General features: G+C 37.5%; 1 protein-coding gene and 1 pseudogene across 1 annotated transcript in view; one reads left to right on the top strand and one right to left on the bottom strand.

Annotated features, from left to right (window-relative positions):
* WDR64 (WD repeat domain 64) overlaps window positions 1–24,656 on the top strand; it is a 124,979-nt gene extending 100,323 nt beyond the window's left edge. The window contains exons 22-28 of the mRNA XM_065935640.1: window positions 2,499–2,557; window positions 5,708–5,817; window positions 10,277–10,465; window positions 13,129–13,234; window positions 16,569–16,649; window positions 17,453–17,566; window positions 24,573–24,656. Of these exons, the coding sequence (XP_065791712.1) occupies window positions 2,499–2,557; window positions 5,708–5,817; window positions 10,277–10,465; window positions 13,129–13,234; window positions 16,569–16,649; window positions 17,453–17,566; window positions 24,573–24,656 (743 nt within the window). The remainder of the gene's footprint in view (window positions 1–2,498; window positions 2,558–5,707; window positions 5,818–10,276; window positions 10,466–13,128; window positions 13,235–16,568; window positions 16,650–17,452; window positions 17,567–24,572) is intronic.
* Window positions 716–2,312, bottom strand: LOC136169027 (protein-L-isoaspartate(D-aspartate) O-methyltransferase-like; annotated as a pseudogene).
* Window positions 24,657–24,978: the final 322 nt, after the last annotated feature.

The following is a 24,978-nucleotide window of genomic DNA, read 5'->3' as shown; positions in this document are numbered from 1 at the left end:
AGGTTTTATTTATGACCTTAAAAGGGTTATGTTGCATTGACCTTCATTCTAAAGGGAGTCATGCATGAGAAGAAAGGGATTATTTGTTCTTTATAGGTGACTTTTATTGTTATAACCAATATAGTTGGTCTTAATTCTTTCATGTAACACTATTCTTTTTTTTTTTTAATGCTTCCTTCCTATTTCCTCTCTTCTTTTGAATTAAGCCTAAGCTTTCTTTTCTTCTCTCAAGCTTAGCCTACATTACCCTCCTTTTTACCACAGCCAACTCTTATTTCTAATGTAATCTTGAGATCTGCATCCAGATATTGCTATTATACTAACATTTAAATTTTATGTCTCCTCTTTTAAAAGCTAATTTTTCATTTCAAAAGTTGCCTTACAAAAGTCTCAGTGTATTATTTTGTATTAACAATTACCGGAGTCTTCTGGAGATTGTAGAAAATAATTATTTATGCTTGCATTCAGTATTACCAGTAGATTTACAACATTTATTTAAAGCTATCTTTATTTAAATAAACTTATTTACAAAATAGAAACAGACTCACAGAGACAGAAAACAAACTTATGGTTACCAAACGTTAAAGTGGGGGAGGAGGGATAAATTAGGGTAAATTAGGAGCTTGAGATCATCAGATGCAAACTACTATATATAAAACAGACAAACAAGGTCCTACTGTAGAGCACAGTATACAATAATGGAAACAGTGACAGACTTTATTTTCTTGAGTTTTTTTTTTTTTTTTATTTCCAAAATCACTGTGGATGGTGACTGCAGCCATGAAAGCAAAAGATGCTTGCTCCTTGGAAGAAAAGCTATGACAAACCTAGACAGTATATTCAAAAGCAAAGACATCACTTTACCGACAAAGGTCCATCTAGTCAAAGCTATGGTTTTTCAAGTAGTCAAGTATGCATGTGCAACTGAACCATAAAGAAGGCTGAGCACTGAAGAATTGATGCTTTTGAACTGTGGTGTTGGAGAAGACTCTTGAGAGTCCCTTGGACTGCAAGGAGTTAAAAAACCAGTTAATCCTAAAGGAAATCAATCCTGAGTATGCACTGGAAGGAGTGTTGCTGAAGCTGAGACTCCAATCCTTTGACCACCTGATGTGAAGACCCAACTCATTGGAAAAGATTCTGATGCTGGGAAAGATTGAAGGCAGAAGGAGAAGAGGCTGACAGAAGATGAGATGGCTGCATGGCATTACTGATTCAATGGACGTAAGTTCGAGCAGACTCCAGGAGATTGTGAAGGACAGGGAAGCCTGGTGTGCTGCAGTCCATGGGGTTGCAAAGAGTCGGACACAACTGAGTGACTGAACAACAGCTATATAGCACAGGAAACTATACTCAACATCTTGCAGCAAACTATAATAGAAAATAATCTGAAAAAGGATATACGTATATAACTGAATCACCTTTCTGTTCACATCACAGCATTGTGAGATTTCATTTTGACACTGCCAACACGTAGCTTGTCACATTACTCCAATATCTGGTTTTCACCTGCAGACCACTTGTAATATCAATCTTCTGGCAGGCTTTCACTGGTCTATTAGCGCCTGGGGACACAGCTGGGTCTGTGGCTCCTACATGAATAGCATCATAAGGGGCTTCTTCAGCATACTTCATCTTCCACCCCCCACAAGCAGCTGCAGTCTCCCTGGAAACAAAAGCACTGGATCATCCTTTCCGACATCATTTACTGAATAGTTTAGGATAAAGCATCTGCCTGCAATGCAGGCAGGTTCGATCCCTGGGTTGGGAAGATCCCCTGGAGAAGGAAATGGCAACCCACTCCAGTATTCTTGCCTGGAGAATCCCATGGACAGAGGAGCCTGGCGGGCTACAGTCCATGGGGTCGCAAAGAGTTGGACACGACTGAGCAACTTCACTCACTTAGTAGCTCTTTAATGTAATCAATTCCTATGACTTTTCCACTAGACCCAACCATACATGCAAAACATGCAGTTTAAGGGCCCCACTTCCATCTCCTTCATGCAGCTGATCAAGCAGAAGTTCTGGTACATATGCATGCATATGTGGAGTACTAATTGTTGCTTGGAACCCCATAGATTGTGAAGAATCCATATAAAGGTTGCATTTTGCATAGTGAGAGCAGTCTGAGGCCAACATTACTTCAAATACTTTGCCTTGACGATTCCGTTTCTGTGGAGGTTGTGGACTAGCTCTGAGGGGTTGGCACCGCCAGATTTCCAGGGCATCGCTAAGAACACTCGGAGCAGGTACAGAACCAGTGCAGCAATGGTGCCCTGCGGTGTCTCCAAGAGTGAGCCCACCTCCCGCATGGTCACCACCCTGCTCAAGTCTGCTGTGGCTGCTGCGGCAGCACTACACCTTTCAGATACTATTTTACTTACCATTTTAAATGCTTGAATCAAAACAACTTGATCAAAACAAGTCTGAGTAGTACTAATAATTACTTAGACAAGAGAATATCTAATTAAAAATTCCAATGTTTAAATTTCATACAGAAGGACATGCTATCCTTTGCAGTATCAGTTCCTTCTTGGAATTACCTCATGATGAAAAGGTAAGAACTTCGGTTTTAGTTTAATTAATGAATCAAGACATTTACTGAGCATTTCTCTGTGCCAAATGCCACAAAAGATAGAAATACAGAACAAGACTACCTACTCTCAAGTCATATGTGATACTACTGAAACTTAAGCTACATGACAAATAACAGTGGTCTACTGGAGAAAATAGGGGATGAATGAGTGAGTTAGCAAACAAGCCATTGTTCATTCTGCATCTAATTCATGTTTTGACTTATTTGTTAGAGTGTGCCCAGAGCTTAAGAGCATCATACATCATGCGGTCCTCCAGTCATTGCCTTTATCTTATACAACTTCATAGAAGTTTCATAACCTTTCCTAGAAGCCCAACCTGGTACCCAGACATTATTATTTTCAAGAAACTCTTCCCTTCTAGTCTAAAATCATCCTTATGATTAAATATGTTATTCTATTTTTAGTGTTAATGCAATGTAAATGTCTCCATCCTTAGTTGATAACCATTTAAATATGTACTTCCTGGGACTTCCCTGGTAGTCCAGTGGTTAAGATTCCATGCTCCCATTGCAAGGGGAGCAGGTTCAAACCCTAATTGGGGAACTAAGATACCAGATGCCTCGCAGCATGGCTAAAAAAAAATGCACTTCTTGTGTATGTGTGTGGATATGCCAATATATCTACATATATTATAAAAATTCAAAACGAATTAAAGACTATAGCAAGGAAGCACTATTTTATCATAGGCTTATTTCCATGTAGGTTAATATTTCAAATCCAAAAGCCAAATAGTAGCTTAAACAGCAATGTTTTGTTTTTGGATTACAGGTATTAATATTAATGCATGGATACATAGATTAGAATGGGATTCCTTGCAGAGTGTTTTAGAATGCTTATTGTTTCAAACATTATCTCATTTGGTCTACAGAGTTTTTGTTTCCAAGAACCCATTATAGCTTTTATAAAGTTCAGATACTTGGCTTCAGTATGACTTTCTTCAGTCTGCAGAAGGGAAATCAGAAAGCATCTTGCCTGGGATCACATCATAGTTAATGATGAAGACAGAGCCAGAACCAGGGCTCCTGTCCTCTAATCCAATGCTCTTTCCACATGTAATACACCAGCAAATGGAAAGCAATAAGTTTCAACTTACTGTATCAACTATATGGCATACTGTGAGAGGAACAAAAACAATCATATGCTTGAATCATGTATGAGAAGAAGGCTATCTAATTGTTTTCTCTTACTTGTGATAAATATCAATATTCTCATATTAATTTTAGCAGATAAAAATACAATTCAAAATCTATATTTTCGCAAATGAACTTCCTACAGACTGGCAACTGAGACCTTTCAAAATTCAGAGAAAATGTTTAAAACAAAATTATGTGTTGATATTGAATTAGAATAACAGTGGGATTGATTTTTAAAAGCATTTTCACCAATTGAAAAGAAGAGGATCTATTTTAATAACATATCTAAATTCTCCCCTATCCAGCCTCATTTCAACCTTCTCTTTATTTGAACAATGTGATTTTCCAGTTTGTATCTGGCTGCCTATTTATAAATGCACAGTGGACTCTATGCCTCATTGTTACATACACTAATATGTACCATGCATTAAACAAGATTCAGTTATGGATTACAACTACAGTGAAAACTTAATAAGTCAGTCTATAAATCAGAGGTTAATCTGGTTCTCTTGAGACAATACTGTTTAAAAATGATCCATGGAATAACAGAGGCCTAAGAGATACAGTAGTCAAAATCTATCTACATAAAGACAAATAATATATCATATACTCACATGCTTATAGAAAAAAAGTTTTATTCTGTGTTTTTTCTAATTACTGATTGTAATACACTAGGGGGAGTCATAAAATCAATTTAATAAATGGCAAGGAGTTCTTTTGTGAAAATAGAAGAGAATGGAGTGTAATGAAATATTGGGTTGGCCAAAAAGTGTCTTTGGATTTTTCTATATCATCTTGCAGAAAAAGCCAAACAAACCTTTTGGCCAACCCAATACAACAGAATAGAACAACAGACAGTATCAATTGTGCATTATACACAATACAGATTAAGTATCCTTTGTGAAGGATACTGAAACTTGTTTCAGATGCATGTGCAGGTACTGCATGTGTTTACTGGGTCATGAAGTAAAACGTATTTCTTACTATAGATATGGTCCATAATAATGAAATCCTTGCCTTAAGAGAATTCCGTCCCAAGGCAGAGAAAGAACCTTTGGGCAACCAATGTTCTTGAAAAGCTTTGAGAAAATAAGTAGAAGGATGCAGATTTTACCCTGGTTCTCTAAGAATAGGGAAATGAATCAGGTCAAGAGATATTGGAAGAATTGTGCCTAACTTACTATGTTAAAGTCTAAATGAATTTGGGTCTTAGTCTGGATTCATCAGTGACAGAGAGGGAACATGTTTTATGGGGTTATTACTACAGAATAAGTCTCCCAATTGACAACTCTAGTTCACATGGTTTAAAAATTTCTTCTGGAGCCCCTTTAGAGGCTCTAAACTTGAGGATAAGTCACATCCTGAAGTGTCAAGATATCTTTGCAAGAGAATGAGCTGGGTCCAATCCTTTTGTTAATTCTTTGTGGTATGTAAGTAACATATATATCCCACAATCACCACCAACACCCCCCGCCCCAAAACAAACAAAAAAAAATAATTAGCAAGGGATCTCTGGATAAAACTTGGAAATAGGAAAAATCTTCTTGCCAATCTCCCCTTTGGTCATCTTTTAACTCTGCTTTCTCCTTCTCCTGATTATATTATATATAATATTACTATATTATATTGTATAGTCCCCCCACAACCCTTCTCCTAAGCATTTTCTTTCATCTAGTCTTCTACTAGTTTTCAACTAAATGAATTGCTAATCCTCAGTTAAATGATAAGCTGCTAAAGATGTAAGATATTTCCTGTCCCAGGGATATGCATAGATTAACAAATATCTAAAAATAGAATTTTTGGTACCTCAACAAGCAATAGAAGAGATAACTGGGGTGGGGATTTCACTGTCTTGCACAGATGTCTACCCCATTCATTCATTAGCTTAGCTCTTTAATGATTAATGTTTTTGTTCAAGATTGTATTTGGATCAGTATGTACTTATTAAAAGAGATATGCTTTATTGTTGCTGTCTAGAAATTCAAGCAGCTTCTTGCCTGGCGTGCTCATTCATTAGAAATTGTTCAAATAATCTATGTAGAAGAGAAACAAGTGGTACTTACTGCCTCCATCGATGGCTCAGTAAGGTATGGACCTTCATATGGTGAATTCAGGTTGTATGAGGTAAAGGATTTTAAGCTAAACTTTGAGCATATACCATAAGTGGAATCTTGATTAGCTGGTTAAAACAAATAAAGTGAGTGATGAGTGAAGTCACTCAGTCGTGTCCGACTCTTTGCAACCCCATGGACTATAGCCTACCAGGCTTCTCCATCCATGGGATTTTCCATGCAAGAATACTGGAGTGGGTTGCCATTTCCTTCTCCAGGAGATCTTCCCGACCCAGGGATTGAACCCAGGTCTCCTGTATTGTAGGCAGGCGCTTTACCGTCTGAGCCACCAGGGAAGTCAAAAACAAATAAAAGGTGGCACTAAAGGGCTTTGAGAAGGTGGTCACTAATTTGTAATTTTCCACACTCAAGAAAATGAGATGCCGTGCTCATCCACACTAAAAGGTTTACTTTCAATACAAGTGTTCTTGTAGACTTACTTTAAAATCATTACGCAATATGGGTAGCTCAGAGAGAGACCCAAGCCCAGGGAAGACTACAGGATACACAGGATGAGCAGTCCTTACAAAACATAGGAAAGAACAACCAACACCGACAAAAGTGAAAGTGAAGCAACTGTTTCAGTGAAAATGCAATTGACATTAAAGGTCTACTTGTTTTTGTGGTTCTTTTCTCCCTTGGTTGCTTCTCTTACTTCAGAGGGGTGAGCACAGTGCTACAATTGGAGCAAACAGATGACTTACTAGGGCTGTAATCAATTATATTCTCTAGAAAGCCTCCCCTTAGGATCAGCTTTTTTAAAAACTGAGGTTTTCAACAATATTACATTAGTTTCAGATATACAACATATGATTCAAAATATGTATATATTGTAAAAGGATCACCTTAATAAGTCAACACTTGTCACCATACATGGTAATACAATTTTCTTTTCCTTCTAATGAGGACTTTAGAGATCTACTACTTCAGAATTAATAACTATAGTGGTCATGTTCTAACAAGCCTACTTGTTTTTAATTGCCTAGTGATGCTAAGCACAAATACATAAGATGCTAAAAATACATACACACACATATATACACACACACATAAAGAGAAAGGAAATTTCATGACCATTCTTGAGACAAATTGCTACATGTAATTCAAACCATATTTCAAAAAGATACATGCAAGCCAATGTTCATTGCAGCACTATTCACAATAGCCAGGACACGGAAGAACCTAAATGTCCACTGACAAATAAAGAAGATGTAGTACATATATACAATAGAATATTACTCAGCTATCAAAGAGAATGAAATAATGCATTTTGCAGCAGTATTGATGGACCTAAAGATTACCATACTAAGTAAAGTCGCACATAGAAAGACAAATACCATATGACATCACTTACATGCAGAATCTTAACAAAAAAAAAAATGATACAAATGAGCTTATTCACAAAACAGAAACAGACTCACAGACTTAGAGAATGAGTTTTTGATTACCAGGGAGAAGGGATAAATTGGAAATGTGCCATTGACATGTACATAGTGCTCTATTCAAAATAGATAACCAACAAGGACCTAGTATATAGCACAAGGAACTAGGCCCAACACTCTGTAATAATCTGGGGAAAGAATTTGGAAAAGAATATATACATGTACATGTATAACTGAATCACTCTGTTTTACACCTGAAACCAACACAACTTTGTTCACCAACTATACTTCAATATAAAATAAAAGTTTAAAAAATTACATTAAAAATTATGATAATGAATTGGCCTCTTAGGGGCATAAAAGTAGGTAAGATCAAGGGAGATAAGGAGGTTTCAAAGTGTTTTCAAGAGTTTAAACATAATGAAGATGAAAAGGAAGAAATATTTTATGTTGAGTGAATGACCATAGTCTGAAATTCAGAAGACCCTAGCTAGCTATATGAACTTGAGCCTGGTGATTCAGACAGGGACAAGGCCATATAGCATGTGGCAGACACTGTTCAGGATATGGATCTTCATCTTGAAATAAATAGCCACCAAAAAATATTTAGTGGGTGAGTAACATAATTAGTAGAGTTTATATATAGCTCAGATGGTAAAGAATCCGCCTGCAATGCGAGAGTCCTGGGTTCGATCCCTGGATTGGGAAGATCCCCTGGAGAAGGAAATGGCTATCCACTCCAGTATTCTTGCCTGGAGAATTCCATGGGCAGAGGAGTTGAGTGACTAACACTCACATAATTTGAGATATGTTTTAAAAATAATAATGTGTAAAGTATGGATTTTGAAGCAGCAACATTGGGAGCACAGAGACCAGTTAGATGTCACTGGTGAATACAGTGGTGTGAACTCAGGGAGTGGTAACAGTGCTAGGAATAAATAATTTGGATTTGAGAACTATCTAGGAGGCAAAATCCAGAAGACATAAACTTTAACTGAAAGAGAAGGTAAGAGACAGATGTCAAGAATGATTCCAGGCATTATAAAACTAGATGAATACTAGTGTCATTCACTGAGAAAAGCAGCACTAAAAAAGGAAAACATTTGGAATATGGAAAGATGAAAATCTTTCAGAAATACCAAGTTCAAGATGAATCTTTAGGATAAGATCTTATTTGAGGGCAAACAGAGCTGCTTTCTCTGTCAAAGAGATCTGTTGTTTTATTCATAGGAAAACTGAACTGACATGAAAATTACATTTGGAAAACAGATGTTTTCCAAAACTCTGTCCCTTGAGTCTCTGCTCCAGCTTATTTGCAGTTGTCATCAGAAGTGTTAACTGTGCATTATAATGTACACACACACACACACACACACACACTCCCCACACGTTAACATGTGTGCACATCTTTATCATTTATAAGCTTTTCCTGCTCAAACCAGTTATCTATGGCATGGAGAAATTACTTTTACAATTCCTTCAAGTGAAGCTATCCCTAAATACTCAGTTCAAAAAACCTAGCTCTATTAACAGCTATCTCAGAATACAGTTCTTTTCACAAATAAGTCTTTCTGCTAAAACTCACTGCCACTTCCTAAGTGTAAGTGAAAGTCGCTCAGTTGTGTCTGACTCTTGGACTGTATGTAGCCCCTCAAGTTCCTCTGTCGATGGAATTCTCCAGGCAAGAATACTGGAGGAGGTTGCCATGCCCTTCTCCAGGGGATCTTCCCAACCCAGGGATTGAACCCAGATCTCCCGCACTGCAGGCAATTCTTTACCAACTGAGCCACCAGGGAAGCATTTAATACTCTAAATCTTGTTTGTCAAAAAGATTGATTTTATCATAGGAAAAAACATAATAAAGGCTTAGCTTTGGGACAGAGGATAGAGAGGGGTAAAGATTCAAATCTATATCTGACTCCTAGAAAATCAGGCTGAGAGATAGAATTAGTCATTTGGGAACATTGCACATGAAGTAGGAAACACCAGAAAACAAGAAGACCAAAAGTTACTTCAGTCCTTGCCTCCAGCAGAATGAATTTAGAGTTGTCCTGAAGCTAGTCCCTCACCCCTCTAACTTCTGTGTTGAGAGGGCTTGTCGATTTCACCTTGGTCAAGTCTCTGGGAAGTCCATAGAAACGTCCACGTAGCTCTGGGGAATTAAACTATGAAAGGAAGGGTGCATTCTCAGGCCAGTGTCAGGTGTGAGGACCCCTGACTGGATTCCTCTGTTTTACCCCTTCCTCAGTGCCTACCTCTTCGAACTGGGATACCACTTAGACTTTGTAGGATCTACTCTTAAGCCATTTAGATTATTCTCCTCCTGGGCCATTAAGGTAGGCACATTATGATTGTTTCCACCACTTGCTACTTTGAGCTTGAAATCAAGACATAAATGGAAGATCTGTCAGACATTATTTTATTTGTGTCTTATTTCCATAAGACATAGGGCACATACTCTTGCTAATGACATTCTGTATGACTTTAAACCACGTGGGTTATTTAGAAGGTCCTCTTGGAGTGAAATAATGCATATGTATAAAGAATCACTTCTTTTGCCACTTTACTGCAGAACTCAGTTGTAAAAAATAGTATGGCATTTCCATATCAGTAGAAAATGTGGATGGCAGTTGAAATGATTTGGTAAGAGTGAAACCATTAGCAGATGTCTCCTCCCATAAGTTCTGTTGATGCTGATACAGAAATTAGACAGCTGAGATATGGCCCATTCTACAGTCTAATTCAACTGATGAGTCAATACAAGTTGAATGAGCACTACTATTTTGGGAAAAATCCATTTCTAGTCTTCGGGGTTTAATAAGTGGTTATCATGAGTATAGATTTAAAATGACATTTCCAAAATTATTGTAGATTAGAATTCCAACTGGTAAAAATGTTTAGGTTATGATTAGCTCCACATATTTATTAGGTAGAGTTCTGGACTTGACTTTAAAATCCCTGCTGGGCCAAGAAAAATCTACATAAATGACCTAAACAGAGTAACTTCCACTGAATCCCAGTTACTTTCTTCTCCCTACTTTGACTTTCCCCAGGCTCTGGCATGCCCTCAATGGTCATTACTGTGGATATTTTGGACAGCGAAGGACCTTTGAATTATCACAGACAAGCGATTTTATTTTGCCTTGTGATGTTACTGAATATCCCATAGAAATAAAAGAAGAAAGCAAATTCACAGAGAAAAAGCTAACATATGAATATCCTCTGGTATTTGACCGGCAAAGGTAAGAGCATGTGGTATTCTTTAGGTGAGCAGATGAAATTAAACTATATGATACTGTCACACTGTGCTGAACATGGAGAATTCAAAGATGAAAAGCCCAGAACTTTTCAGTAATTTTGCAAATGAGGGAAAGGGAGAAATAAGTAAACAAAAGCTATAATTTGGTATAATAGTACCTCTAGGAACACGAGTTCTTAAAATAATCACAGAAGGGAAGACAGGATTTAATGAAACAAAGATGAAGGAGGCAACCGCCTAAGCATACACACTAAATAGTGAAAGACCATGTTATAGTCTCTCAAGGCTTGGAGTCCAGGGAGCAAGCAGTGAGGATATAATATCTTGCATAATATAAAGCAAGAAAAGTCTACAGGGGCCAAAGCACAATAAGACTTTTAAGGCCCAACATAAGGATTTTTATGAAATCACTATGATACAATACATAAGGGGAAGAGGAGGTCTGAAGAAAAAGATGGTGAATTTGATTCTGGACAGATTTAAGTCCGAGATGTTTGTGGGACTTCCAAGTGGAGATATTTAATGAGCAGAGAGATCTGTCTGGAGCTCCCCAAAGAGGTCAGACCTATAGGCAATATGACACCTATTGGTGTCATCAGCATAGCAGTATTTTCAATATGGATAGGTCACTCAGGTCCTGTGTACAGAGCAAGCAGAAACAGAAAACTGAGGAAGAAATCAAGAAATGTCCTGTAAACAGCAGACCAAAGAAAAAAAACCAGTGAAAAACATTAAGAAGGAATAGCCAATAGGTTGAAAGGAAATCCAGAAACAAATGGTGTGATGGAAATCAAGGGATGAGGGGAAGAAAAGTGAGAGGACATATTTGTAGAATGTGGTGGTGAAATCACATAGCACAGTAGAAAAGTAAACAGTGGATCCAGCATGTCTGTCAGCTGAAAGGTCACTAATGATTCTAGAGAGGGAAGTTTCAGAAAGTGATGGGTAAAAATTGCATTGTCATGGTTGAGACATAAATGGGAGATGTGAGGTGATGACAGCATAGATTACTTTGCTAGGAAGTCAAATAGCTGTAGGACTGAAGAAGAGTTTGTTTCATGAGTTTGCTTGTTTGTGAGGGAGACTTTGAGCATGCTTAAAGGCATAGGAGAGGGAGGACAATCCCCCAGTAAAGAATAAAATACTGGTGAAAAGCTGTTTTATGCTTTTGCAAAGCTCAGTCCTCGTTTTGACTGTGGCTGAATATTTGTCATAATGGAAGCGACTAGTGCTCATCTGAGCTTTCAACATCAGCAAAGCCCAGCCCTAAATGGTAGATGTCTAAATGTCTAGCCTTCATAGGACTAGACTACCTAGACTGGTAATATCCAGCAGATCACTCCAGTATTCTTGGCCTTCCCTGGTGGCTCAGCTGGTAAAGAATCTGCCTGTAATGCAGGAGACTTGGGTTCAATCCCCTGGTTGGAAAGATCCCCTGGAGAAGGGAACGGCTACCTACTCCAGTATTCTGGCCTGGAGAATTCCTAGACTATCCATGGGATTGCAAAGAGTCGGACACGACTGAGAGGCTTTCACTCACTCACTCAGAACTGGAATAACTGACAAGATCAGTGCAAAGTGGAAGGAATCAGAGAAGAATGTCTAAGATGGAGTCTTTTAGGGATATCCTGAGTAAGTCAAGGCTAGGGAGACACAATGCCATCATCTAGTCCAAAAGTTGGTAGAACAGTTGTAAGCTGGAATTGAAGCTAAGAGTCAGAAGCCACACAGAACTTGGTTCAAAACAGAAACAGTTGCAGAACAATTAATGAGGGTTCCAAATGATTGCCAAACCACACTGAGTGTTCAAGGTTTGTCTTCGCTGGGCAGTAAGGAGCACTGGAGAAGACATCTGGCTAAAATGTAAGAAGTGTGATAGTGGAGCCAAGATTCATCAGGATATGGCAAAGTTCACCAGGCAAAGTTGATGAGTCTCCTTGGGTAACTGCTGAGTCTTGAGAATCCATGTATCTTAGTACTTAAAACACGATATTCTGATTTGTTGATATGCATCTTCTTCACTACTCTCTTGAGTTCCTTGAAGACTAGGAGCATATTTTATGTATCTTTATATATCCAATTCTTAGTTCAGTGCTTAGCACATAGTAGGCACTCAAAAGATACTGTGGAACAAATAATGATTAATGGAGAAGTTTACAAGCAGAGGCAACAGATATAAATGATAGATACGAAATATGAAACAGTATGATATATTTGGGATAGGTTAAAGTAGGATATATGTTTACATTTTGTTAGAAGACATATGTTTACATTTTTAATACTTAGTTATGACTTTTAAAATATATACATAAGTAAGTTTTAACTATAGTGCAAGTTTGACCTGAGTCACAAAAAAATCAGGCATTAGTTTTATACCAGAGATTTCTGTGTTTTCTTCCCCCAGTGGCTATTAATGAGGTTAACTTCATGGAATGCTGAGGTTTAGTAGAAATCTTGATGATTTCTTTGGAGGGAAATCTGGGAAGTGAAAGAAGAGTTAAGTGCAAAGATCACATCATTAGGACTGGTACCATGGGAGCCAGAGAATTTGGAGGCCCAGACAAAGGACATGATGGATACTTGTTGAGTAGGCGTAGGTATGTTCTTAACCATTTTTTAAATATGTGTGTGTATCTTTTTATGCAGATGGCAAAAAATGAGCTCGATGTCTTTGCTCTTCAAACGTACCCCTCCGAAGGCCTTTGAAGTGGAACACGATTTCAAGTTTTTCAAGTCTCTTTCTTCTCCCAAGGTAGCTTTAAAAAACAAAACAAAGTCACTTTGCTTTTGTTTTTCTGAATTTAAAATGTCCAGTGTATTAGTTTCCTATTGCTCTTGTTACTTGTCAATAGAAACTTGGTGGTTTAAACCATACAAGTTAGCTATTTTGCAGTTCTGTAGAAGTCTGACTGGCATCTCACTGGTGTCGCCAGAGCTGTGCCTCCTTCTGGAGCCTCTAGGCAGAATCTCATATTCCCTAGTTTGTGGTTCCCTTCCTTCACCTACAAAGCCATGAAATCCCATTCTTCTGTGATCTCATCTCTCTGACCAGTTGGAAATGTTCTCCGCTTTAAAAAATTCCTGTGGCTAGATTGGGCCCACTTGGATGATGCATCTCAAGTTTCTTAATGTTAGCCACAACTGCAAAGTCCCTTTTGCCAAATGAAGCAATATATTCACAGATTTGGGGTGGGAGGAATAGTGTGTGAATATCCTTGGTTGCCATTATTCTGCCGATCACAGATAGAAAAACTTTTCTTCACGCAGAATAGGAGAGAAATGTACATTGCAATTTATTCTATTTCAATTTCTAAAACTTCTAAAAAATGAATATAGCATGAGCCTTTAGGCTAAGGTCTAAACGCTTTCAAGTTGTGGTGCTGGAGAAGACTCTTGAGAGTCCCTTGGACTGCAAGGAGATCAAACCAGTTAATCCTAAAGGAAATCAACCCTGAATATTCACTGGAAGGACTGATACTAAAGCCACCTGATGCAAAGAGTCAACTCATTGGAAAAGACATGATGCTGGGAAAGATTGAAGGCAAAAGGAGAAGAGGGTGTCAAAAGATGAGCTGGCTAGATTGCATCACCAACTTGATGGACATGAATTTGAGCAAACTCCGGGAGGTGGTGAAGGACAGGGTAGCCTGGTGTGCTGCAGTCCATGTGGTCACAAAGGGTAGGACACAACTTAGCGACTGAACATCATCACCACCAGCAACTGGCATTAATTAATTAAAAATGGAATTCCTCAAGATCTTCCACAATACAAACCAAATTTACCTCTGATTAAAACTTATCTCCCATTTCTAACCTATAGTTGTCCAACCTGCAACTGCTGCTGCAGCTGCTGCAGCTGCTGCTAAGTCGCTTCAGTCATGTCCGACTCTGTGCGACCCCATAGACGGCAGCCCACGAGGCTCCCCCGTCCCTGGGATTCTCCAGGCAAGAACACTGGAGTGGGTTGACATTTCCTTCTCCAGTGCATGAAAGTGAAAAGTGAAAGTGAAGATGCTCAGTGTGTCCGACTCCTAGCGACCCCATGAACTGCAGCCTACCAGGCTCCTCTGTCCATGAGATTTTCCAGGCAAGAGTACTGGAGTGGGGTGCCATTGCCTCTATAAATCAGACTAATTGTTTTTTCCTGAACATTTCTCTCAGTCTCCTATCCCTACAGTCCACCTGGGTTAGCCCTGCCATATCCATCATCTCTCTCTGTCAAAGTCCATCCTACTTTGCCAACTGACAAAGTATTAGTATCCAGTATAGGAAAAAACCAATAATCAGAAAAGATGGTCCAGTTTAAAAAATGGTCAAATACTTGGATACTTCACAAAAGAAAAAAAAAAGTAACTGAAAAGATGCTCAGCCTCATTAGCAATCATGGAAACACACACCAATAATATAGGTAGCATTTTATACCCACCAGATTGGCAAGTATCAAAAAGTCTGACAATCGGTGTGCATTTAGAACAATCAGAACACTAATCTGCTGGTGGAAGTAGTGTAAATAGCTAGAATCACTTTGGAAAATTATGTGACAGGCATTATCTAGTGAACTGAAAATAGGCATACTCTACTAAGTATCGACAGAAATTCCTAAACATGTGTTTAGGAGGCAGGAACAAGACAGCTCATAGCAGTACTATTTGTAACAGCAAAAATCTGAAAGCAGCCTAAATGCTCAAGAGTACAACTGGTAACTAGATTATGGCATATTTATAAATTAAAATACTATGGAGCAGTAAAAATAAATGAACTCAAATAATACGTCCCTACACAAATGGATGTTTGAGACATACTACTGAATAAGACAAGTTGTGCATAAGGATATATACAGAGCCATTTCATTTTGATATAAATAGAGGAAAGGCGAAAGTAAATAAAATATTGTTTTGGCAAAAAGTATAAAAGGTAAAACTATATAAACAAAAGCAAGAGAATTAAGAACACGATATTCAGCTTGTCATTATGTTTGAGAGAAGATGAAGAGGACTGGGCATGGTACACTGACACCCTCGAGTTGAGGGTATTGTCCCAATTTGTTAAACAGAATATGTCGTTTTTTACAGCATCAACTTCATGTTCAATAAGTATATAACACTTTCCAAATGAAACCATTTTATAAACCCTCGCTTCCTGCCCAGAGGGAACTCAGATAGCTTCTCCCAGAAGACAGGGTGACAGGCAAGAAAGAGACTGGCTGTGGAATGTAACAGACTTCAGTTTAATCTTAGGTGTTATTTTATCTAATAACTAATAATCTAATCTCTCCAAGGGTTTTTTTGAGGATTGAATGAGAAAATGTATACGAGGAACATTGTAGGCATTCAATAAATGCTAATTCCACTTTCCCAAAGGCCCCAGTCTCTCCCTGCTTTGTGTCTCGTAACACGTTCACTTATCACGTTCTACACGGAAGTAGAACCATTGGTATACTGACTCTTACTTCTCCCCTCCACCAAAAAATCATAAGCTCTTTATGGGCAAAGATACATGTATAGCACGTAACAAATGCTCGATTTTGTTGAATAGCACAACCTAAAAATAAAGATTGGTATTCACTTTTAATATTCTTTTCCAATTTGAAGTGGTAACTGTTAAAGTAATTAAACTGAAATGTTAAATATATTTGGGAAAATCTTTGGAAAGGTTTTAAAGCTCTTGGAAAAACCAAATGCACTCAATATTATAAGGCTTGGCCTCTTAGCATATCTTTATCTTCTCGGTTGGTAAAATAACAAAGGTTTAATGCTTGAGATAAAAATACCTATTACTTAGGAATCTGATTTCTACCAGCAATTTTATTTTTCCCATTTCTTTTCATTCACAATTGTGTAATGTTTGTTCACTTCTTTTCATTTCTTTTTGACATATTGTTATTAGTAATAATAATACAATAGATTTAAATCTTACATTTGAGTAGCACCTTACTATATACATTTTGTCCTCATAAGTTGTCAACAGGGAAAGAATTTGCTTAAGATCATGCAACTAATAAGTGGCAGAGTCAGAATTTGATTCCAGGAATTTTGCCACTGATATAATGTGCCCTTTTCATTAAACATTCACTCCTCTCTTTGCAGATTCGAAGACATGCCTTGGAAGGTTTCATGACTGAAAACAGAGAGGCAGGGATTGTTTTTGGTTCTCTGCCCATATACAGGGTGAGTTGGAGGTATCTAGGACTAGAGTGATTCCAGAACAATTAGGGAATCTGACATCTCATTCCTGACCCTGAGTAAGCAATCACATAACCAAGCAGAAAGATGATTCCATAAACACGCTGCGTTCAAACCCAGAGAAATCTTTGGTTTTGTGTGTCAGTGGCCTTGACCATTGTCTCTGTCATTCCACATGGAACAATACTACAGAAAAGTATTTCAAACTTTCCCTGGCTCTTCATCATCTATAGGATAAAACTAAATGCGTTTAGCCTGGCATTCTCATGATCTGACCTCCACCTGAACTGTATAACCCCATTTTCCACCATATTCTCCCATGTATCCTACACTCCAGCTGTGCTAACTTACCATTCCTTAGGCATCACTGTTCTTCCCTCTACTGTGACTTTGCCTGTGCTGCTCCTCTGCCCATAACTCATCCACCCCTTGTTTCCCTCCAAATCCCTACTTTGCCTTCAGGTCTCCAACCCAGATAATCTGTTTTTTAATTAACCAAGAATAATAAACCAAAGACAAAACATTGTGCCCTAATTTTAACATATAATATTGTTTTATAAAATGTTACTTCTCTTTCCCAAGACCATGTTGATAACCTCCTACAGGTATTAAACAGTTAAACTATTGATGCTGCTAAGGGAAAAGCATCAGAATTAATAGTGGACTCCTGGGATGGTGGGTATGTTTTAAGGCAGTTGGACCTTCTCACTCCCTATCCCCCACCCCTGAATTCATATTACAGAATTTATCACCTTAAGTATGTCTTATTCTTTATTTATGGCTCCTAGGTACCAAGCCCCACTAGTCTAAGATTCCTTCCACTAATTGGTTCAGAAGCACAAAAGGAATCTTCAGATGGCATTCAAGGAAAGAAGAAGGGAGGCCATGTTCAACATGAAAAAGTGAGTTAGTACTTAGAATTCCACAGTGTATATCATTTTGATTTGGATTGTTTCTTATTTCTGGGACTAAAATTATCTCAGGTCTGACTCTGTCTACAAATATTCCAGGATACATGTGTTTTACCTCAGTGAGAAGGAAAACATAAATTTCCAGGATGGACAGAAAAATCAAGCAGGATCTCTGAGCCTGAGCACATTAACATCCTAGAGTTAATTTCAGACTTAGGTTCACTGACTAATTTTAAAAGCCAGGCAGTATGGCATGACATATCTGATGGCTGTGTAGCCATCCTTACTTCCTAACATTATTGTACCTGCAGGATGGAGCCAAGATAACAGTAAGTTTCTGGCCCACCAGCCAAGTCAAGGAGAATGTTTTCCATGTATTAGTAGGAAAACTAATGGAAAACTTTATAGCTAACATGGTATTTTTATAAATGATTCTTTGATTTTCACAAAGATCACAAAGAAAATATTATACACTCATTTTAGAACTAGGGAAAAAATTGGAACCAAAAGGGTTATTAAAATGACTTACCAAAGATCATATAAAATTAAGTCATAACCTGAAGTCAACTTTTTACTCCAAATATCATACTCAATCTCTTAAACTAAACAGCCTAAAAAACTAAAACCTTAAAACTGCTCTTAGTTCTAGGAAGTCTGTATGAGCCTAATTTAAACTATGGCCATGTATGTAGTTATTCAAATTGATCAAATATTAAGAGGAAGATCTAACAAATAGTAATTTTAATTTTAACTTTTTGACCACAACACACGGCATGTAGGATTTCTTAGTTATCCAGTCAGGGATCAAACCCATGCCCTCTGCAATGGAAGCACAGAGACCTAACAACTGGATCACCAGGGAATTCTATTTTCGTTTATATTGGAGTATAGTTGATTTATCAATACAATGTTATATTAGGTTCAGATGTACAACAAAGTGATCAGGTTACACATACACACACTTCGAGTCGTTTTCAGATTCTTTTCCCATATAGATTATTTAAGCATATTAACTAGTCTCCTCTGTGCTATACAGTAGGTCCTTGTTATTTTCTATATAGTAGTATGTATATGTTAATCCCAGGGCTTCCTAGGTGGCACTAGTGGTGAAGGATCCACTTGCCAATGCAGGAGATGCAAGAGACACAGATTTGGTTCCTGTGTCAGGAAGATCCCCTGGAGAAGGAAATGGCAACCCACTCCAATATTTTTGTCTGGCAAATTTCATGGACAGAACAACTTGGTGGGTTACCATCCATGAGTCACAGTCGGACATGACTAAGCACACAACATATGTTAATCCCAACTTCCTGTTAAATCTCTCCCTTCAACAACCTTTCCCATTTGGTAACCATAAGTTTCTTCTTTAAGTCAGTGAGTCTGTTTCTGTTGTGTAAATAAGTTCATTTGTATAATTTTTTAGATTTCACATATAAATAATATCATACTTGTCTTTCTCTGCCTGAACTACTTCACTGTGATAATCTCTAGACCCATCCATGATGCAAAAGTGGCATCATTCTGTTTTTATGGTTGTTCCATTGTATATATGTACCATATATTCTTTATCTATTCTTCTGTCAATGGACATTTAGGTTGCTTCCATGTCACGGCTATTACAAACAGTGCTGCAATGAACACTGGGTTCATGTATAATTTTGGCCCATGTTTTTCTCTGTATATATGCCCTGGAGTGGGATTGCTGGATGATATGTGAGTTCTATTTTTAGTTTTTAAAGGAACTTTTACACTGTTCTCCATTGTGGCTGTACCAATTTACATTCAAATCATTAGTGTATGAGGGTCCCCATCTCTCTACACCCTCTCTAGTACTTATTGCTTGTAGACTTTTTGATGAGGCCATTCTGACTGGTGTGAGCTGGTGTCTTGTTGTAGTTTTGACTTGCATTTCTCTAATAATTTGTGATATTGAGAAACTTTCATGTGCCTCTAGGTTATCTGTATTCTTTGGAGAAATGTCTATTTAGGTTTTCTGCCTATTTTTTCATTGGTTGTTTTTGGGTTTTTTTGATACTGATATATACAAACAGCAGGAACTGTTTGTAAATCTTGGAGATGAATCTTTTGTCAATTACATTGTTTGTAAATATTTTCTCCCATTCTGTGGGTCATTTTATCATTTTGTTTATAGTTTCCTTTGGTGTGCAAAAGCTTTTAAGTTCCATTTGTTTACTTTTGTTTTTATTTCCATTGTTCTAGGAGATGGATTGAAAAAGATATTGCTGTGATTTAGGTCAAAATCTGTTTTGCCTATATTTTCCTCTAAGAGTTTCATAGTATCTGGATTTACATTTAGGTCTTTAATCCATTTTGAGTTTATTTTTGGCTAGGACTTACAAAACTATACTGAACAAAAGTGGCAAGAGTTGACAAATTTCTCTTGTTCCTGATCATAGAGGAAATGATTTCACCTCTTCACTATTGAGTATGATGTTAGCTGTGGGTTTGTCATATATGGTCTTTATTATATTAATGTAGGTTCCCTGTGTGCCCCCTTTCTGGAGAGGTTTTAATCATAAGTGGGTGTTGAATTTTGTCAAAACCTTTTTCTGGATTTATTAAGGTGATCATATAGTTTTTATTCTTCAACTTGTTGATGTGGTCTATCACACTGATTGATTTGTGGATACCAAACAATCCTTGTGTCATGCGAGTGTATGCTCCTCGGTTCTTTGTCTCATCACAACAAAGATTTTGAGTGACGGACATTAAAGCCCCTTGGCGGGTCACAGCTCTCGGAGGACAGACCGTGTTATAGCTCTTAAATAAATCAGTGTTACAGCTCAGTGTTACAGCTCTATTTATTTAGATAATAGCAGGAAAATCCATCTTTCGAGGTGTGAGGGCACTTCGATCCAAAGACGGGAAGAGAAGAGCGCCCCATCGTGTGTGAGAGAGAGAAGAGGGCTTTGGCTCCTCTTTTTATTTGTTTTTTTGTTCCCCCTGGGCCTGTCTTATGCAAATTTGGCTTAGGCAGGAGCGTTGTTTGTTTTACCTGAGGTTCTCACTCTGGTCCTCGGACCTTCCTTTGTTCTTTTTTCGCAAGCTTTCCATTCCAGGTCTTTTAGCCACCGCCGTTTTGGACTCCTTTTCCCTATTCTAACTACCTAACACTTGCATCCCTGGAATGAATCCACTCTGTGGTGTATCGTCTTATTAATGTATTGTTAGATTTTGTTTCCTAGTATTTTGTTGAGGATTTTTGCATCCATATTCATCAATGATTCTAGCCTTTAATTTTCCTTCCTTGTGGTAACTTGGTCTGGTTTTGGTATCAGGGTGATGTTGGTCTCATAGACTCAGTTTTGGAGTGTTCTTTCCTCTGTGATTTTTTTTTTTTTTTTTTTTGAATAGTTTCAGAAGGATAGGTGTTAACTTTTCTCTAAATGTTTGATAGAATTTGCCTGTGAAGTCATCTAGTCCTGGACTTTTGTTGGGAGTTTTTAAATCACAGTTGCAATTTTAGTACTTCTGATTGGAAGGTTCATATTTTCTATTTCTTCCTGGGTCAGTCTAGGGAGGTTGTTACCTTTCTAAGAATTTGTTCATTTCTAGTTTGTCCATTTCATTGGCATAAATTTCTGGCAGTAGTCTCTTATGATCCTTTATATTTCTGGGTTGTTTCTTGTCTCCTTTTTCATTTCTAAGTTTATTGATTTGAGCCTCTTTCTCTTTTTTTTTTTTCTCTTGTAAGAGAAGAAGACCTTTATTTTCTCATTTTCTTGATGAGTCTGGCTAAAGCTTTATCAATTTTATTTATCTTTTCAAAGAACCAGCCTTTAGTTTCATTGATCTCTTCTATTGTCTTCTTCATCTCTATTTCATTTATTTCTGCTCTAATCTTTATGCTTTCTTTCCTCCTAATAACTTTGGGTTTGATTATCAGTTCTTCTTTAGTTGCTTTAGGTGTAAAGTTAGGTTGTTTAACATTTTTCTTGCTTCCTGAGGTACGCTTTTATTGCTCTAAACGTCCCTCTTAGAATCGCTATTGCTATATCCCATTGGTTTTGGATCATCATGTTTTCATATGTCTCCAAGTATATTTTAGATTCTTCTTTGATTTCTTCAGTGATCCACTGCTTGTTCAGTTGCAAATCAGCTAGCCTCCATGGGTTTTATTTTATTGTCATTATTTTTTCTTATAGTGATCTATCCAGGAGAAAATTCTGTGTGCATCTGAATATGTATTCTGCTGCTTTTGGATGGAATGCTCTATAAATATTGATTGAGTTCATCTGGTTTAATCTGTCATTTAAGGGCTATGTTTCCTTATTGATTTTGTTTCTGGATGATCAGTCAATGGATGAAAGTTGGTGTTAAAGTCCTCCACTATTATATATTACTGCTGATTTCTCCTTTTATGGCTGTTAGCCTTGCCTCATATATCGAGGTGCTCCTATATTGGAAGCACATATATTTACAATTGTTATGTGTTCTTCCTGGATTGATTCCTTGATCATTATGTAGTGTCCCTCTTTGTCTCTTTCAAAACTCTTTATATTAAAGTCTATTTTACCTACTACAAGTATTATTAATCTAGCTTCTAGAGAGTTTTACTTGCATGCAATATCTGTTTCCATCCCCTTACTTTCAGTATGTATGTGTCCCTAGATCTAGTGTGGATCTCTTGTAGAATGCATATTTATGGGTCTTGTTTTCATATCCATCCAGCCAGTCTAACTGTTTCAGTTGGAGCATTTAATCATTTTATGTAAGGTAATTATCAAAATGTATGTTCTTATTGCCATTCTGTTCAGTTTTGAATTTGTTTTCATCTTTTTTTCTTCCCTTCTTTTGTTCTCCTCTCTAGTGATCTGATGGCTATATTTAGTGTTGCTTTGGTATTTTTTTTTCTATTTTGTGTGTGTATATATATATATATATTGTACATTTTTGATTTACAGTTACCACAAAGTTTTGATATAGCAGCCCATATATAAACAAGATTAAGTTACTGTTCTCTTAAATTTCAAATGCATTTACAATATTCTGCATTTGTACTCGCCTATCCGACTTGATGGGCATGAGTTTGAGTAAACTCCGGGAGTTGGTGATGGACAGGGGGGCCTGACATGCTGCAATTCATGGAGTTGCAAAGAGTCGGACACGACTGAGTGACTGAACTGAACTGAAGTGACTGATTATCATCATTACTGTTGTTTTTATAAAATTTTTATTTATTTATTTTGGATGTGCAGCATGTGGAAAACTAAGTTCCCTAACCAGGGACTGAACCTGCCCCTCCTGTTTTGGAAGTGTGAATCTTAACCATCAGACTGCCAGGGAAGCCCCACCATTGCTAATTTTGGATAGCATATTTGCAGTGGATGATTTCCTACCTTTACTGCATGTTTGCCTTTACTGGTGAGCTTTTCCATTTGCAATTTTCTTCTTTCTAGTTGTGGTCTTCTCCACTGAGAGAAGTTCCTTGAGCATTTGTTTAAAGCTAGTTTGGTTTGGTGGTGCTGAATTCTCTTAGCCTTTGCTTGTCTATAAACCTTTTCTCTCTTAAATCTGAGCAAGAGCCTTGCTATATAGAAGTATTCTTCGTTGTCAGTTTTTCCCTTTCACCACTTTAAATATATCATGTCACTCTGTTCTGTCTTACAGCTCACTTATCCATTTTTCTGCCTCCTTTATTCTGCTATTGATTGCTTCTGATATATTTTGCATCACAGTTACTCTATTGTTCAACTTTGTTATTCTTTATATCTTCTAGCTCCTTAGTAAACATTTCTTGCATCTTTTTCATCTGTGCTTCCATTCTTTTTTAAAATATGGAATGATTTTTACTATCATCACATTGAATTCTTTTTTGGGTATACTGCCTATCTCTATTTCACTTAGCTTCTGAAGTTTTATCTTGTTCCTTCATCTGGAACATATTCCGCTGCTATCTCATTTTGCCTTTCTTTGTACTGTCTCCATTCTGCAGGCTGCACGAATGTAACTCTTCTTGCTTCTGGTGTTTGCTCCTGGTAGCTGAGTCTGGCCTAAGAGGTTTGTGCAGGGTTCCTGGTGGAAGGAACTGGTACCTGTCCTCTGGCCAGTGGAACTAAGCTTTGTCCCTCTGGTGAGCCAGGTTGTATTGCAAATGAACCCCTCCTATCATCTCCTTGTCATTTTTGGTTGGTTCCAGTCTTTTTTGTTAATGGTTTTTCAGCAGTTAGTTGTGGTTTTGATGTTTTCATGAGAAGAGGTAAGCTCAAGTCCTTCTACTATACCATCTTGTCTCCTCTCTGACAAATTTAGACATTTCTTAGCCTAGACTTTTGAAATCAAATGAGTTTAACTTTTTAATATGCATGTCTTAAAATATATATCTAATTGAAAACTTTCTCATTTGTGGGATCATCACTTGACTTTATTTTTTTTTTTGTAAGTCAGTGGACTCTGATGATATTAATATAGAATGGTGGCCCAGAGGATAAAGCATCTGCCTGTAATGCAGGAGACCTGGGTTCTATCCCTGGATCAGAAAGATCCCCTGGAGAAGGAAATGGCAACCCACTCCAGTATTCTTGCCTGGAGAATTCCATGGATGGAGGAGCCTGGTAGGCTACAGTCCATGGGGTCGCAAAGAGTCAGAAACGACTGAGCGACTTCACTCATTTATCTGTACCTTACAAAAATCTAGGAAGCTTCTTTATGTTTTCTTTTAACTAACCTTTTACAGATCAGGCAAGAAATCCCATGAATGGATAACTACAGAGTTAAGTAGTTTTAAAGCCTTTGCTCTTCTTCCATGCCCTGCTGCAGCCCCACCTCCTGTATATTTTTAAACACATTTTTACCCTGGAGGCACACAAGAGAGTTAAACTACTATTTATTTAACTATCCTTGTTTAGGATATTATTTAACTATCCTCTTTTAGGAGGATTAAAATCTCTACAAAAGTTAGTGGTAAAACTTGACTCCAAAAAATTGTGTTCATCATATAATCCAGTTATTAATTGATCTGTCCTTTATTTCTCAGATACAACGAAAGAGAAGTCTGAAAAGAAATTTGGTCCCGCAAGTAAACCTGGCTTCTTCTTTCTTCCCAGCCATCCCCAAGTGAAAAGAGAAAAATCAGAAGTAGCTGCTGTTATCTGGGCTGTATACCAAAGGGCAAGGACTCAGTTATACTCCAGTCTTTATTTCAGGATGAAAGTGAGGGTCTATCAATCAGATATTGTTATCCATCTCTGTATCCTCATGCCATCTTGTCTGCGGGGAAAATTACTCAGGGTGCTCACATGACCTCATCTCTAAATATCAAGCAAGTAGCAAGTAGCCAGTTTGCCAATGTTTCTCCTTCATGGAAATCACTTACTGAATAGGCAATATTTCTCATTCACTGTTAGGAAAATGACACATAAAGAAAAAAAGAAAATAAATAG

The sequence above is a fragment of the Muntiacus reevesi genome, chromosome 5 (genome assembly GCF_963930625.1).
Source record: "Muntiacus reevesi chromosome 5, mMunRee1.1, whole genome shotgun sequence".
In the NCBI taxonomy this organism is placed as follows: Eukaryota; Metazoa; Chordata; class Mammalia; order Artiodactyla; family Cervidae; genus Muntiacus; species Muntiacus reevesi.
This window is presented reverse-complemented; position numbering and strand designations above follow the sequence as displayed.